The sequence below is a fragment of the Microtus oregoni genome, unplaced genomic scaffold (genome assembly GCF_018167655.1).
Source record: "Microtus oregoni isolate MIOR12 unplaced genomic scaffold, Mior012 000018F_ref0000195, whole genome shotgun sequence".
In the NCBI taxonomy this organism is placed as follows: Eukaryota; Metazoa; Chordata; class Mammalia; order Rodentia; family Cricetidae; genus Microtus; species Microtus oregoni.
In genome coordinates, this window is record NW_024543077.1 from 6,160,573 (window position 1) to 6,178,410 (window position 17,838).

The following is a 17,838-nucleotide window of genomic DNA, read 5'->3' on the forward strand; positions in this document are numbered from 1 at the left end:
GTGTCAGTCCCTCCGAGGAACACTACAGAATAATTCCTAACTGCTTCTTGGAAGCCCTTCTTGTAGCAGGGTTTGTTGTTTTTAAGTGATGTAGACTATTGGGATAGTTTCTTAAAATGCTAAAACATTGATTTGTTAATCGGAGAAGAACCTTAATTGATTAACTGTGGATGAAAAAGTGGGCCACAAGATACCTCAGAAACTTGTGTCTGCTGTCCTCAGCAGTCTAGGTATCTAAGCATATTTAAAGTTGAAAACATGATATTCTCATTATGATTACATGCTAAGATTATACTGTTTTCTAGATAAGTTCCTTTAAACACATGCTTAACTAAGAGTCCACATTTTATAAAGAAAAATTTTGCCTTGGACCTCCTTTTTCTTAAAGATGCCACAGTGTTTGCCTGCAGCTGTCTTGAACTACCTACATCCTGTAGCGCCATTTCCTTAAGTGTCGTTATGAGAGCTTCTCTCTGAAATACCCTGGTGTTCCAGTGACCTAAGGGAGTAGCCTCACTAAAGCCTGTGGTCTTTTTCAGTGATTTTCTTTCCTATTAAGTGTGTGTGCCATTGGCCAGTCTGTTCTGAAATTTTCTTCCTTCATGATAACCCTCTTTCAGATCATTTCCTCCTTTTCTTATCTCCCTCTGTTCCTCGCTGATTTCTTGTGTGCATGCCTATCTGATTTGTATGGGGACGGATCGGATTAGAAGTCAGCTCCGATTTAGTGGTTCAGGAGCCACTTCTGCTTTCTTTGTTTGAGATTTGGTGTCTCACTGTGGCTAAGGCTTTCCAGTTGGGCTAGGGATCTACCTGTGCACCTTTCTGGAGCTGGCGGTACAAGTACCACTCATGTCTGGCTTGTGTGTGTTGGGATAGAGTTCAGGTCCTCATGCTTGCCCAGCAAGTACTTCACTGCCGGAGCCACCTCTCCGACCCTCCTCACTGCTTTCTTTGCCTGCGTTTAAACCTGTACTTTGTGTAACTCTGCTACATTCTTCTCTTCTGTGGATTGTGTTAGTGACATTGACAGGGACCAGCACAGACAAGTGATGAACTGCCACTCTGCACGTTTTGTAGCTATAAGACCCGGGACTGGCGTTCCCTTTGTAAATTGGAGCTACAGTGATAATCCTTCTAAGGCCTGTTTGGAGCGTTAGGTAGGTCAGTCATTTTCTACTAATCTAGCACAGTATCCTCTCAAGGCTTTTGCCTAAATATGCTCCGCCTTCCTTGCCAGTGTCTTTGATCTGTTGAGGCTGTCCTAACAAAGTGCACAGACTTGGTGACGTGTCAACAGAAGTGCATTGAGAGAAGTCACTGCCTTCATCAGAACACACCCTCCTCGACCCCCCCCTCCCCCCATATCACTGCATTGGGAAGTAGGTTTCAGCAAATGAGCTTAGGGGATGCAGTCAGACCATAGCATTAATATACTATTACTAATATAGAATAGGAGTTGACGTGGATTTCCGGATACTTTCAACATAATCAGTACTGCCCACGGATTTCTCTGTAGTCTAAAGAAATAAATCTTAACTGGCTCCAGGTTTCGGTTTTCACATGCATTTTATAGAGTTGTGATCGGAATCTGTGTGCTGATGATGCAGAAAACAAACATGCAGAAGTCCCTGCTTTTGAACTTCATGCTCTCTCTAGCCTAGGTGTCAGACAGTGAAGACACATAGACACGAGCTCTGTAGGGTAATGCTGGAAGGGTAAGGCCCTGAGAGAGCTGAGATACGGGGGATGGGGGAGGTTGGTGGTATGCTGGTGCATCAGTTGCCCGTTTCTGTGATAAATAGATTTTCCCTCTTGTAATCCCACTTGCAGCTGGGAAACTGAGTCTGGAAGAGTTGAGTCGCTTATCGCAGTGCTCGTATGATGAAAGATAGTTTGTATCCAGAGCCTTGACATGGAGAAAGGGTGGTTGTGGCACTCGGATGTTTGACGGGAAGCGTTTGGGTTGTCCTGCTGCTGCCAGCCTCTAGGGGCAGACTCTGGGGCCCTGCCGCACAGCCTGCAGTGCACAGCACACAACTGAGCCTTCCTTAGAGTGCCAGCCTCAGCGGCAGTCAGGGCAGGAGGACCTTTTCTTCCTTCTAGTCAGTTTCTGCCTGTTTGGATTTGGCATGTACATTTGTCAGAAAATAATTTCTCAATTTTCTTTGAATGTTTAACATGTCTGTTGTTGCAGAAACAAAGTATGTAATTAATTTTTAAAATAAATTTATATCATAAGTAAACCAGCCCAATCCAGTTTTAGGACATTTCATTACTTCCAAAAGTTCTGTATTCTTTAGCCCCAGGCAATTGTCAGCGTGCTTTCTGAGTCTAGATTTTGTTTTTCTAGAAGTTTGAAATAAACATCATATAATATGTGATCTGTTGTGCCTAACTTCACTAACTTAGCACATTTTTAGTTATATTTGTGTTATAATAGTACTAGTGGTTATGTCTTTTTACTATTGAAAAATATTTAATTCTGTAACTATATTTTATATTGCTTGTCCACTCTGCATTTGATGTATATATTTTGTAAATAATGTCACTAAAAATATTTCAGGTAAGGCTTTTGAGTAAACACAATTTCATTGTCCCTAGGGGCCTGTGTAGGGATATAACTGTAGACCTGCAGAAGATTATATTTAACAGTTCTCTGTCTGTCTGTTTTGTTTTATGAGGCAGCAAGTTGCTGTGTAGCTCTAGCCCAGGCTGGCCTCTGAATTCTTCATCTTCCTGCCTTAGCCTTATAATGCTGGGGTTATTGGCATGTACCACACACCACCTACCTTATGTCGAAGTCAGTATTTTGCATTCCCAACCGTGGCACGTAAGAACCAGTTTCCCACATTTCCACTGGCTCGCGGAAGAATTGGGTTTTTGATTGTTGAGACTGTGTTAGTTTGTGTTAGACCTTCAAGTTCTCAGCCTGCCTCAGCCTCCTGAGCACCTCGAGTTACAGGTGTGAGCCGTTGCACTTAAGATCTTGCATGCGTGTGTACGCCTATTCATATGTGCCTGTGAAGACCTGCGGTTGGAAGTTTTCCTCAGTTGCGGTCTCTGCCTTCTGAGGCTGGGGTTACAGGTGGGCCACCACACTCAAATGCTTTATCCACTATATATTTTCCTGTGTCCAGACTTTTTTATTCCAGTTTTTCTAGTGATTCTTGTTATATTTCTAATTTGTGGCTTTTCATGTGCTGTTAGCCAATTCTTTGTATATCTTCTTTGGTGAAAAGTCTTCAAATTATTTAAGGGGAATTTTATTTTAATCTCACTGTGTTAAGAATTCCTTTTGTTGTTGTTGCTTGGTTTTAAGATAAAAGTCTTAACACTGGGTGGTCCAAGTTGGCCCAAGCTCTTGATCATCTTGCCTTAGCTTCCTAAATCCAGGGATTACAGGTATGGGCCACGATGTCCAGCCAAGAGTGCTTAATATTTCCTGGATACTAGAGACTATTTCCAGAATTGAAAATTTTCAATGTTCTCTTAGAATAAGAGGTTATTTACCCATGTTTTCTTGTTTGTAAGGGCTAAAATAGAACTTTTGGGGTTGGTGAGTTGGGGATATTTCACCTGTTCTGATGGTAAATAGGAGATTCTTTATTCCACTTTGTGTATGCCTAACCTCCTTTTTCAAATCCCCAGCCTGCATGTAGACAGCGTACATGTAGGCTGATGATCTTAACTGTCGTTTCGGAACCAATTGCTGTACTCTTACCTTTGAGGCACTCTGACTGGAGAGTGGTATGCCATATCGATAACAGTTATTGATTGGGACCCCTTATTAAGAAACCTTATATGGTCATTCTTTCATGTATCAAAAGAAACATCTTTCCAAAGTCAAATTTAAAAAGAGGAGACAAAGTAATATGAGTGAAATAAATGGCAGAGCACTAGCAAAAATGGAAAACGTGTTAGCGATGAATAGTTTTCAGAGTCTAGTACATTTTTCTTATTCCTCTATCTACAAATTCCCAAAGTAAACATCCCATCCCAAAACATCAGAAATAAGTCATTCATGACAGTTGTCTTTGTAATATTTCAGTAAGAAGTATATTCATAGCTGTTGCCATCTCCAATTTATCTTTTGTAAATTAATTGGTTTTCATATTCATTGTCTATGGATTAGGAAGCTGTAATGTGATAGTCATGGTTACAGCTTGTGTGTTGTTCTTTTCTAATCTGTAGGCGGTACTAGGCAGTTCTCATACCTTATCAACCAGGTGAATAGGCTCCTTTAATTTGCAAGTAGTAAAATGTGTGTATGTCGTGACCCACCTTGCCCTCAACCATTTTAATTCTGTGGTATTTATGTGTGAGCGTGTACACACATTTGTGCCTGTGTGAGTTTATGTACCTCACATGTATGCAGCTTCCAGAGGAAGGCCAGAGTCTGTTAGGTCCTGGAGCTGGAATCACAGGTGGTTGTGAGCCATTTGATTCAGGCCTCAGGAATCACTGAGATCTCTGAAGAGAGCGCAACTGCTTTACCTACTGAGCCATCTCTCCAGCCCTCAGTCCTGTGGGATTATTCTCAGAAATACATAACTCCCTCCCAGTCACAGCTAAAAATTAGGGAAACTTAAAATTGAAAGAGACAATAAGTCAATACATAATCTTGAAAAATGAAAAACTCAGAAATATAGTTGAAAATTGTTACTTGTTTGATAACTGAATTTTCTGGTCTTAGGAATTATGCGGTGGTTATATATCAGTATTAAGCCTGTCGTGGGGGATAGTCCTGTAGTCCCAGCACTTGGGAGGCTGAGTACAAAGAATCAATCATGAGTTCAAAGCCATTCTGTACTATATATAGCAAGATCTTGATTCAATATTTCCACCCTCCAAAGCAGTGTTACTATTAGAGGAAGCTCAGGAGCAAGTAGCTGTGACTTTATGCTATTTTTGCAATCTTTGTTTAAATCTAAAGTCACTTCTAAATGTCATTTTTTGAGTTAATGAAGTTTTGGGTTTTTGTTGTTGTTTTGAAATAAGATCCTTATGTAGCCTTGGCTGACCTCAAACTCACAGAAATCCTTCTGCGTCTGCTTCCGTGAATGCTGGGATTAAAAGCATGAGCCATTATGCCCTGCTTAATTTTTTTTTTTTTTAACCAGTACAAAATCTAACAGTGCGGCTCCATGAGTTAAGGTACTTTCTACCAAGTCTGATAACCTCCATGTGGCACACACATTCATCAGCATCCCCTACCCCTCTCTTATAAAAGTAAATAAATAGTAGTAGCTGGGCGTGGTGGCGCACACCTTTAATCCCAGCACCCGGGAGGCAGAGACAGTGCATCTCTGGGAGTTCAAAGCCGTCTGGTCTACAGCTGGAGTTCCGGGACAGCAAGGACTGTTACCACACACATACACACACTCTCTGTAAATAGAGATATAGATAGATATAGGCACACATGAGTACATAATATATATATGCATACATATATAGATAGATAAATAGGATTTACATAGCTTAATTAATGCAAATGAAAATAATATGCATTCTGATATTGGAAGGTAAAAGAAAGATTGCCTTTTTCCATAATATTGTCTGATTTTTTTTGTCCAGTCCTGTCATACTGTAGTATTTTAATTCATTAGTCATAATTATTTTCAAAATTTCTCGTGAAATATGGAAAGGTACATTTCTTGGTAAGAACCTTGGCAAAGGAACTCTTGAGTGCTGGTCATTAAAAGGTTCTGAGGTGGGCTGGAGAGATGGCTCAGCAGAGCCATTGCCTGCTGTACTGCCTGCTCTTCCAAAGGTCCTGAGTTCAATTCCCAGCAACCACATGGTGGCTCACAACCATCTGTAATGAGGTCTGGTGCTCTCTTCTGGCCTGCAGGCATACACACAGACAGAATATTGTATACATAATAAATAAATAATTTTAAAAAAGGGTTCTGAGGTTTCACTGGGGAGATGGCTCAGCCTTCAAAAGCACTGGCTGCTGTTCCAAAAGACTGAGCCCAGTTCCCCAGCACCCACATGGCGGCTCACACCACAGCCTCTGTAACTACACTTCCTTGAGATCAGAAGCTGACCTTCTACTTCTGTGGGCACTGCACACCCCCGACACAAAGACATACATGCAGCCAAAACACCATACACATAGAGTTTATTAGTTCTGTCTCTGTGAGCCCTGTATGTGATGGGACTTACAGACCAGGTTGCTTGGAAACCCATATCCACCTGCCTTTACTTGTGAAGTGCTGGGTTTAAAGACAAAATTTAAATTAAAAAACAAAAACACTGAGGCTTCACCCCTAGATAATTTGGTCAAGGTCTAATGTTTTATATTTTTAAAGTTCCAGATATAATTTTGATTGCAGCTTTAATATATTTATAATTTTTTTTTTTGCTTTTCTCAGAGTTTACTTTTTGTTAAAATAATGTTACAGTTACTGTCCCGGCCCCTGAACTTGACATTGCGTGTGTAGAGTAGATGCGGTGTCACGTTTGTGATCCCAGCACTTGGTGGGTGGAAGCCGGTCAGTGCCTGTGAGCTGCATTGTGACGGAAGTTACAGAAGTCTTTTCTCTTGTAGTTGACCACAGCCGAGTTAAGCTGACTTTGAAGACTCCGTCTCAAGATTCAGACTACATCAATGCAAATTTTATTAAGGTACGGATTAAAATGAGGGGACTTTTCCTTGCTACACTTAGTGCCTTTCTACATACAGTTTTTTGAAGGTGTTAACTACCAAATATGTACTGATAAGAAAATACATAGAATAAGAATGCCTTGTATATCTTATGTGCTTCCTTCTCGCCACCTAAGCCATATACATATAGCTCAAGCTGCGTATGTGTGTGATAGCAGAGATAGTTTTCTCTGCGCGGCCTTTACATTGAAGGCCTATATAAATACTTCAGTAAGTTGGCCCTTGAGCTTATATGTCGTTGAACCATATGGTAGTTCCCAGTTTTTCTTGGTGATGAAATTATAATAAACACTATTCTTTTGCACAGTTTCTTAGGATAAATTAATAGTGCCAAAATTACTAGGTAATGTTGATTTAAATGTATAAGATACAACTGCAGTTTTTAAAATCTTTGGTATTTGTTGCTGTTTGCGATGACAACTTGGAGCCATGTTTGGTAGCATATCCCTGTGATCCTGTGACCTGTGTAAGAGGGCTGAGGCCAGAGGGTCGCAGCAAATTCAAAGCCAGTCTGAGCTAGAGAATGCGACTGTCTCAAGGTTAAAAACCGAATAATAAGGTGACCGTCTTGTCAGAGAACTTTGTCAGCCTCGAATCTACAGTATTGAAGGGGTAGGTGGGTGGGTGGGTGGTCACTGGCTTGAGACTTCTTGCCTTAGCTTCCCTGGCGATGGGATTGTAGGCTTTCTTTACTATTCCCTACCTGTCCTGTTTATGCTGTTACCAAGAAAGAGGTGCAGTGTCCTTTGTGACCGAGTTTAAATAAAAGCTTAAATTTGTTTCTTAGGTTATTTTGGGCTTTTGAATCCAGTTATACATCTATTACAGCTTTTCAGAGATTTTTTATATTGGCAGTCATAAATACTTTAATAGGTGTTTTGTTGATAATGTTAGATGATAAGAGTAGTAAAATTAATATTGTCTATGTAATGTTGAACAAATAGGGTTTTAGGTAAAGAATTCTTTAATTTACTTATGACAGTAAAACAATTTGTGGACTAAACAAAATGGGTATTGTGTTTCAGATATTGTCAATATGTAGATTCTTTTATACGTGTGTATTAAGAGTTGTAGATTTTAACTGTAGTTAGAGCACTGATTCAGGTGTCTGCCGGTTCATTTGTCTCAGTTGGCTGTCTTAGCTAATTCCAGAGCCCTGTAGTAGGCTCTGAGTGCTAACTACTAGCTTTAGTATTGTTTTTAGGATTTACTCTTGTGTTTTTGCTATAATTAATTTTTTGACTATTCATTAAGTTTTTGTTGTTGTTTCCTGAGACAGAGTCATTCTTTTTGTAGTCCTGGCTGTTCTGGAACTCACTATGTAAACCAGGCTGGCCTCAAACTCACAGATCAAAGAGATCTGCATGCTTCTGAGTGCTAGGATTAAAGGCATATGACACTATGACCAAGATTTTGTTTAATTCTTAGTACAAAGTGATTTAATTACTGCTTCTGTACCATTGATTAGCAAAGCTGCAGTGACTTGGGCACATGCTGCCATGTTTTATGCACTGTGGTGAACGGTGGCTTTAGAAGAAAGCATTACTAAAGTAACTTGACGCTTCAGTGAATTGACGTTTACCTTTCACCCTTTCAGGGCGTCTATGGGCCAAAAGCATATGTGGCGACCCAGGGGCCTTTAGCGAATACAGTCATAGACTTCTGGAGGATGATCTGGGAGTACAATGTTGTGGTAAGTGACTTGTCACTTCTGAGATCCATGATATGTAGAAATACTAGGCGTCTTACCGAGTAAAAAGTAAAACAACTTTTTAGGTATAATGGTTTAAATATAATGATGTTTCTGAAAAAGACAAAAACAAGTTATGAATATGGCTCATTAAATTCTCACAAAGTAGTTCAAATATTTTAAGAAAAGTATGCCTGTAATTTATCTTGTCCTAAGTCAGTGACCAATGATGTAGCTACTAAATAACTCTAAGGTCATTTTAAAAAATATTAATGCTTGCATAAACCAACAAAATGATTGATAATATAGGCACGTTCTTTTAGAAATAATATCATATTTTTTAGTCTGAGGAATTCATACGTACATTCGCTGCATTCCCATCATATCCACCCTTTCCTCCCCTCTCCAGCTCTTGTTGGAGATCCCCATGCATCACCCTTCCAGTGTCTTGTCCCGTTAGTGCTTCTCATAAATACACGTATGGAGTCCTCCCCTGAGACCTGGCGAGCCTACCAAAGACCGTAAAGAAACTGACTTGAACCTGGAGAGATGACTCGGCAGTTCAGGACACTGCCTGCTCTTTCCCAGGGCCTAGTTCTGATTCCCCAGGACCCACATGTTGCCTCACAACCACCTATAGCTCCAGTTCCTGGGACACCCATGGGCACTAGGTATGCATGTAGTACACAGACCTACGTGCTAGCAAAAGACCCATCCATATGCATGAAATTAAAAGGAATTAATTAAAACAATAAAAAGAAGAAAAAAAAACCCTGTTTCTCCTTCCCTAACAGCCATCACTTCTCATCCTCTCCTCCATCCGTGACAGCCATGTCATTTAACCTTTTTCTAGAAGTAGATGTAAGTATATTAACTATAAATCATTAAGAGAAGGATAAAAGAATTTAAGGAGCCTCTCTCCCCACCCAAGCCCCGCTCATTCATTTGGAAGTATATCTAAACTATTGACATTTTAGTTCCTTTGCCTGTTTGAGATAAAGGGAAATAGTGTGCACTTGGGCGTGAGAGCAAGGGGGTACGGGATTGTTAGACTGCAGAGAGCACAGAGCCGTCTTGGGCGTGAGAGCGAGGAGGTGCGGGGTTGTTAGACTGTGGAGAGCGAGGAGGTGTGGGGTTGTTAGACTGCGGAGAGCGAGGAGGTGCGGGGTTGTTAGACTGCCGAGAGCGAGGAGGTGCGGGGTTGTTAGACTGTGGAGAGGGAGGAGGTGCGGGGTTGTTAGACTGTGGAGAGGGAGGAGGTGCGGGGTTGTTAGACTGCGGAGAGCGAGGAGGTGCGGGGTTGTTAGACTGCGGAGAGCGAGGAGGTGCGGGGTTGTTAGACTGCCGAGAGCGAGGAGGTGCGGGGTTGTTAGACTGCTGAGAGCGAGGAGGTGCGGGGTTGTTAGACTGCCGAGAGCGAGGAGGTGCGGGGTTGTTAGACTGTGGAGAGCGAGGAGGTGCGGGGTTGTTAGACTGTGGAGAGCGAGGAGGTGCGGGGTTGTTAGACTGCTGAGAGCGAGGAGGTGCGGGGTTGTTAGACTGTGGAGAGGGAGGAGGTGCGGGGTTGTTAGACTGCGGAGAGGGAGGAGGTGCGGGGTTGTTAGACTGCCGAGAGCGAGGAGGTGCGGGGTTGTTAGACTGCCGAGAGCGAGGAGGTGCGGGGTTGTTAGACTGCTGAGAGCGAGGAGGTGCGGGGTTGTTAGACTGCCGAGAGCGAGGAGGTGCGGGGTTGTTAGACTGCCGAGAGCGAGGAGGTGCGGGGTTGTTAGACTGCCGAGAGCGAGGAGGTGCGGGGTTGTTAGACTGCCGAGAGCGAGGAGGTGCGGGGTTGTTAGACTGTGGAGAGCGAGGAGGTGCGGGGTTGTTAGACTGCCGAGAGCCGTCTGCTGGACTGTGTGCTATCAGTGGAGTCGACATTTGTGTGTGGGTGTGGAAACCCATCTCAGTGATGAGCGTGTTACAGTGAGTCTATGTTGGCGCCTCCTCGTGTTGACCTTTGAGAGACTCTAAAAGGGGGATGGGATAGCAGCAGTTCTTAGTGTCTGCTGTCAGTCTCACCTACAAATGAGATTTAAAGCAGGAATAAATCTCCTGATGTCTGGATAGGGGTTTGGATCTCATTGTTAGGTATTGAACATACTGAGATGTGGGTAATGCACACGCTGAGGTGTCTAGAGGAGGGTATACTGATGGAGGCACTGAAGCACATTTACAGGTAAGCGGATACAGGGATAAGAGCACAGTGATAGTTACAGTAAGAGGTTGATGGTTATAGTGTACAACTTTAGAATCTTCAAACTTTCATATCTTAGTGCTATATAAAACGAGGCATCAGATAGCATAACTTTATGAGACTGATAATTTTGTTATGGTCAACCTTTAGAAGGTTACGTTTAACTGTACTTTAATATTTGGTGAAGAGTAATGCTAAGTTAGGTAAATAATACCCCAACAGTCCTTTTGTATAACTCAAAAGTAAGAAATAAGTATGTCAGATTCACAGCATAATCCAAACAAAATAAATCATTTTAAATGACATTACTTATTTCTGGCTGTGTAGGTAGTTCTTGTTTAGAAGATAGTGTCTTTGTCCTGTACTTTTCTTGAGATTTTATTTTTATGTGTGTTTGCCTACATGTATGTCTGTGTTATATGTGTGTAGTGCCTTTAGAGTCTTAAAGGGGCATTGGACCATCTGGAACTGGAGTTACAGATGTGGGCTCTGGGAACTGAAACCAGGTCCTCTGGATGGGCAGCTAGTTCTCTTAACTGAGTAATTCTCATCCCCTATACTATACTTTTAACCTTAAAGCTCTTTTCTTTTTTGGTTTTTCATGACAGGGTTTCTCTGTGTAACTTTGGTTCTATCCTGGAACTAACTTTTGTAGACCAGGCAGCCTTGAACTCATAGAGATCTGCCTGCCTCTGCCTCCCAATCTGCTGGGATTAAAGGCGTGTGCCACCACTGCCCAGTTTAAAAAGCTACTTTTTAATATAGAACAAGTATATATTTTTAACTGATGTATTCTTTATCTCCTCCCCCAACTCCTTTTTAGATCATCGTCATGGCCTGTCGGGAATTTGAGATGGGAAGGGTATGTATTCGCTTACCACATTGTATCTGAGGACAGAAGATCCTGACTTAGGACTTCACATTAATCTGATCTCAAGTAGTTAAAGGGTACACACTTGTGTGCTCTGCTGTTATATATGATACATGGATCAAAACGACCTCTAAAACACAAACGTCTTTCTGTATTTCAGAAGTACATTTTATAATACACTAAATAAGCATATTAAAGTAATTCCGATGATTAAAGCTTAAAGCTAGCTGCATGTGGTATCTCATACACCTGTAATGCAGAACTTGAGAGGCAGAGGCGAGAAGCCTGCACAGATTTGAGACCAGATTGGTGTACGTGAGTGTGAGGCCAGTCAAATTTATATATATTATAAAAATAGCGTGAATATTCTGATTAGTCTCTCTGTGTATGTGTACCTGCATCCATGGATGTGTGTGCAGGTAAACCAGAGGTCGGCACGCAGACTGTATGGTCTTCCTGTTCCCTCCTCCTCCTGTGGTTTGAGGTAGGGTCTCTCTAAACGTGGAATTCTGTCTCCTCCCCACTGTGCTGGGGTTACAGAGGCTCTCGCTCTGACGCTCACCCTTGGTGTAGAAAGCACTGGGTACTGTGCTCGCTGGACTGCCTCCCGGCCCCACCACCACCTCCACCTGTTGTTGCTCTCTTCTTTCTCCCTTTGTTCCTCTCTGTTTGGTTGGTTGGTTTTTTATTTTTGTTTCTGGATTTTTTGAGGTGTTTGGTTTTTTGGTTTTTCAAGACAGGGTTTCTCTCTATAACCCTGGCTATATACTTTATAAAATTATAAAGCCCTAGAACTTGCTTTGTAGAGCAGGCTGGCCTCACACTCCGTGATCTCCTGCCTCTGCCTCCTGAGTGCTGGGACTAAAGGTGTGCCCACCTCTCCCAGCTTTTGTTTGTACTGTTTTCAGAGTTCAGAGAAGGAAATCTCTGCTTGGTTTCTTTTCTGATATTCTGAGATTGGACCCGGAACCTCACACATGCTAGCAAACACTCTGGTCCCTAAGCTTCCCATGACTTTGACCTTAGCTGATGTGTGTGAGAGGTGCTTCATTTCGTGGGGTGTTGTGCAGCGTCGGTCCTGAGATGTTAATACGTGTACAGAGAATAGTGCTTACCTTTAGGTGTGACACCCAGATCAGATTTAAAGTCAGTTGTGTAGTGTCTTTATTTGAAGTTGTTTATGTTGGGTGATTCATTAGTAAAGGCAATTTTTAAATTCTAAGAAATGGCTATTAAAATTTTTGAGATGTGCCATATAAGCGAAGTAAGTACATGTCATAAATTATGGAGAAGCTCTATTTTATCTAATTTCTTTTATTCCTTGAGAATAACTTTGTTTACCAATGTTAAGTAATGTTGGACAGAGGATAAACAAAAATAGCAGAATCTAAATATTGAAGACTAACCAAATTTGCTATGTAAATGCTAATATTCTTTACTATTATTTGATTATAGTTGGAAATTTAAATTTTATTCATCTAGGTTTTTTTTGTTTTGTTATTGTTTTTGAGATACGGTTTTTCTAAGTACTATTAAAGTTGAGGATCTCTCTTTTTATTTCATTAATGATCTCATTGTATACGTGGTGACGATCACTCTGAATTAACAACAGCCAGTAGAATAGTATGATTAGCAGTGCCCAAATGCATCTTAGAGCACACAGTGCTCTTTCTGTAAAAGCTTATGAACTATGTACAGTTACTGAACTCTTTCCTGCTGATCTCTTTTTGGACAACAGAAAAAATGTGAGCGATACTGGCCTTTGTATGGAGAAGATCCTGTAACGTTTGCACCATTCAGAATTTCCTGTGTAAGTACTTATTTTTGTTTTAAAAATTCGTTCTTTGAGAAATTTGTATATGGTATGAACTCAGGCTGCTGCAAGTCTAGGATTCAATTCTGTGTAAACCTTCACTTACTGTGTAATCAATACTAATGTTTTATTTTGCTTTTAAATTTAGGAGCTTTAGAAATGACTTTTACAACTGTAAATAAAATAAGGTTTTCCTTATTTTCATGTTGATTCTGTTAGTCTTTTTATATCTCATGACAATTATTGTTTAACTATGCTCAACTCATCTCTGAAAATTGGTATACTCACTTTTCTTTTTTTTTTTTTTTTTTTTTTTTGGTTTTTCGAGACAGGGTTTCTCTGTGGTTTTGGAGCCTCTCCTGGAACTAGCTCTTGTAGACCAGGCTGGTCTCGAACTCACAGAGATCCGCCTGCCTCTGCCTCCCGAGTGCTGGGATTAAAGGCGTGCGCCACCACCGCCCGGCTCGGTATACTCACTTTTCTAATCAAATAAATGGAAAAGAACATTGTTAACTGGGACGTAGTCTGTCATATTAAGCTTTCCTATTATCCTCCCCCATATTTTAAAATTATGAAGTTAAACTTGAGAATTGCTGTCCTAAAAGTGAAGAATATTCCTTATAACATGTCCTTATAACAGGACATGAAGTCTAAAGTGTAGGCTGGGCCTGGTGGCACACACCTGTAATTCCAGCACCACTCAGGAGGACTGGTCCAGTAGCAAGTTCTAGACAAGAGGTTCTCCACCTGTGGGCTGTGACTCCCCTGCCAAACTTGTGTCTCAAAAAATATTTGTGTTACAGTTCATAGCAGTAGCAGAATTACGGTTACGAAGTAGCAATGAAAATAATTTTATGGTTGGGGGTCACCGCATCGTGAGGAGCTGTATGGGGGCCCAGCATTGGGAAGGTGGGGAACCACTCGCTACTGTTGAGATTAGTAGGAGATCCTGTCCTTGGGGCGGGCGGGGGCTGAAATGTGTACCGTGTTATTTCGTGTTCTCTGGAGTTCAGCTCAGGCTCAGATCTACCACAGTTGAAACTTGAGAAGATGAAGTTAAAAACAGTGAAGAAGGAAAACAAGAAAAAGGGAAGTGGGCGGAAATGAAGTAAAATGTGGGTGAGCTAGAATACAACTATTTTATTTATGTGACATTTAATATCTTATTTCTTAGTCACCTAACGTTGAACTACCTATTTCAGGAGCTGTAGAGAGACAGAACCCTTGGGGCACTGGAGTGTGGGTGGGAAGTGTAGAGAGCTTTTATTATAAAATAGGGCTCACAAAATTACGGAGGTTCGAAGTCCAAAATCAATTCATAATTGAACTCAAATTTAGTCTGCAATAAACACTCTAAAGTTATAGTTAAAAATTAATGGTTTGTGGGACAATGTTGAAGGTTTCTGTGGTTTGTCTTTTTGAGACAGTCTCACTGTGCATATCATCATAGAGACCAGCCTGCCCCTACCTCCCGAATGTTTAAATTAAAAGTATTCATTACCACACTGGGCAAAAGATGTTTTAATTCTGCTGCATTTTGTTTTATTTAGGATGAATACTAATTAATGCACACCACAATATACTTCAGTAAAGACATACCTTCTTAGGGTAGGAATGATTCCACCATAGGGCCCAGGACAATGCAGGGAACGTAGTTCTGGGCGATGTGCTTATGTTTAACAAGCTAACTGTAGTGAATGTCACAGGTCAAGTAAATTAGTGTCAGCATTCCGCAACAGAACAGTTCCATAAGCAGGGAAAAAATGAGTTGACTTTTGTGGATGTTTTTTTTTTATCTGACCTAAAATATAAATTTTTAAAAATCCTCTTAATATGAGGTTTGGTTTGGTGAATAAAAGCTTATCGGGTTCGTTAGTATCAAAATTAATCCATTCTGAAGACTTTAATAAGAAGGAATATCTATGTTTTTTTTTGTTGTTGTTAAGACCACTCAGGATTTGTTTCCACTGATTTTAACTGCAAATAAAAAACTGAATTTATGCACCAGGCAGTGGTGGCACTCACTTGGGAGACAGAGGCAGGCAGATCTCTGAGTTCAAGGCCAGCCTGCTCTACAAAGTGAGTTCCAGGACTGTCAGAGCTGTAACATAGAGAAATCCTATCTCGAAAAAAGAAAACAAAACTAAATTTACAAACTGAATAACCATAGAGAGTAACATGCCTGCTTGCAGTCACAGTGTCTGAGCAGAGAAATGGGTGTGTCCTGGGGACTGTTGGTGTGGGGTAAATAAAGGGAGTGTGGACAGGAAGACGGCTAGCAAGCAACTCGGCCCAGTGTCCGCTCCAGCATGGTGGCACATGCCTGGTGAGGGGTGGGTGAGACTCAGGTGACAGCAGGCTGGTGCTGAGGGAGGCCAGCCTGTCGGCAGAGCAAGTTCCAGGACAGTGGGGGAGGGAGAAAAAAGAAAGAGAAAACAAATAATCATAAATTGAAACAGTAAGTAAAAAGTTCCCATTCTAGAATAATACTGGATGTCTATTTTCTTAATGAGTAGCTTATATTATTATTGTTAATGACTGGCCTAAGCTGTCTGTGGTTAAAACTAAAAAAGCAGAAAGAAGAACTGAGCAGCAGACAAATGTCACACTTCTTCTAATACTCTATGAGATGGTGTCAGACTTAGAGTGGTTCGTGTTTCATACAACCACAGGCAGAGTAACCCCAGGGTCTTCTTCCCTCTCTGCTGTTTGAGAGTTGAGAAAGTGTGGTTGACATGGAGACATTAAGGCGGGATGTTCTTTGGGGATTGTTTTGTTGAAAACGTTCTGGGGATGCTTGGTACTTAGCTATATTGTCTTAGATGGTAAAGTCATGATTGAATAATCAGTTAGTAAACACTTTTTAAAGACTGTAAGTAAGAATTAGATAAAACATTAGGAAGAAGAGGCTGTATAGATCAGTGTGTTTATCCTAGTACACACAAAGCTTTGGGCTCAGATCCTAGCACCATTAAAAATACTTAACGGGGGCTGGAGAGATGGCTCAGTGGTTAAGAGCATTGCCTGCTTTACCAAAGGTCCTGAGTTCAATTCCCAGCAACCACATGGTGGCTCACAACCATCTGTAATCTGGCCTTCAGCCATACACACAAGACAGAATATTGTACACATAATAAATAAATAAATAAAATTTAAAAAAAAAATACTTAACGGGATGACTTTGAGGTTTTTAAAATAATAATTAGACATGTGCAAAATTCTAAATGTTAATTTTAGATTGTTTACTTTTAATTATTTTGTTTTGATGTGTATATTTTTACTGACTAACAAATTTTTTTTCCTTTTAGGAAAATGAGCAAGCAAGAACAGACTACTTCATTCGGACACTTTTACTTGAGTTTCAAAATGTAAGCAGTTTCCATTATAGATAAAGAGTGCCTGCTCCATCCATACTCCCTCCTCCCCATCTCTCCTGCTCCATCCATACTCCTTCCTCCCTCCTCCTCATCTCTCCTGTTTCCATACATACTCCCTCCTCCTCATCTCTCCTGTTTCCATCCATACTCCCTCCTCCCCATCTCTCCTGCTCCATCCATACTCCCTCCTCCCTCTTCTTCATCTCTCCTGCTCCCATCCATACTCCCTTCTCCCCATCTCTCCTGCTCCATCCATACTCTCTCCTCCCCATCTCTCCCGCTCCATCTATTCTCCTTCCTCCCCATCTCTCCTGTGCTCCATCCATACTCCCTCCTCCCTCCTCCTCATCTCTCCTGTGCTCCATCCATACTCCCTCCTCCCTACTCCCCATCTCTCCTGCATCCATACTCCCTCCTCCCTCTTCCTCATCTCTCCTGCTCCTATCCATACTCCCTCCTCCCCATCTCTCCTGCTCCATCCATATTCTCTCCTCCCCATCTCTCCTGCTCCATCCATACTCCCTCCTCCCCATCTCTCCTGTGCTCCATCCATACTCTCCTCCCCATCTCTCCTGCTCCATCCATACTCCCTCCTCCCCATCTCTCCTGTGCTCCATCCATACTCCCTCCTCCCTCCTCCTCATCTCTCCTGTGCTCCATCCATACTCCCTCCTCCCTACTCCCCATCTCTCCTGCATCCATACTCCCTCCTCCCCATCTCTCCTGCTCCATCCATACTCCCTCCTCCCTCCTCCCCATCTCTCCTGTTTCCGTCCATACTCCCTCCTCCTTCCTCCCCATCTCTCCGGCTCCCATCCATACTCCCTCCTCCCCATCTCCTGCTCCATCCATACTCCATCCTCCCAATCTCTCCTGCTCCATCCGTACTCCCTCCTCCCCATCTCTCCTGCTCCATCCGTACTCCCTCCTCCCCATCTCTCCTGTGCTCCATCCATACTCCCTCCTCCCCATCTCTCCTGCTCCATCCATACTCCCTCCTCCCCATCTCTCCTGTGCTCCATCCATACTCCCTCCTCCCCATCTCTCCTGTGCTCCATCCATACTCCCTCCTCCCCATCTCTCCTGTGCTCCATCCGTACTCCCTTCTCCCCATCTCTCCTGTTTTCCGTCCCTCCTCCCCATCTCCTGCTCCATCCGTACTCCCTCCTCCCCTTCTCTCC

The 17,838-nt window shown here is 42.1% G+C and overlaps 1 protein-coding gene across 2 annotated transcripts in view; it reads left to right on the forward strand.

Annotated features, from left to right (window-relative positions):
• LOC121458906 (tyrosine-protein phosphatase non-receptor type 12-like) overlaps window positions 1-17,838 on the forward strand; it is a 63,975-nt gene that overhangs the window by 23,009 nt on the left and 23,128 nt on the right. For both annotated transcript variants that reach the window (XM_041668283.1, XM_041668285.1), the window contains 5 exons: window positions 6,557-6,633; window positions 8,271-8,366; window positions 11,420-11,458; window positions 13,206-13,277; window positions 16,589-16,648. In XM_041668283.1, coding sequence (XP_041524217.1) covers window positions 6,557-6,633; window positions 8,271-8,366; window positions 11,420-11,458; window positions 13,206-13,277; window positions 16,589-16,648 — 344 coding nt within the window. The remainder of the gene's footprint in view (window positions 1-6,556; window positions 6,634-8,270; window positions 8,367-11,419; window positions 11,459-13,205; window positions 13,278-16,588; window positions 16,649-17,838) is intronic.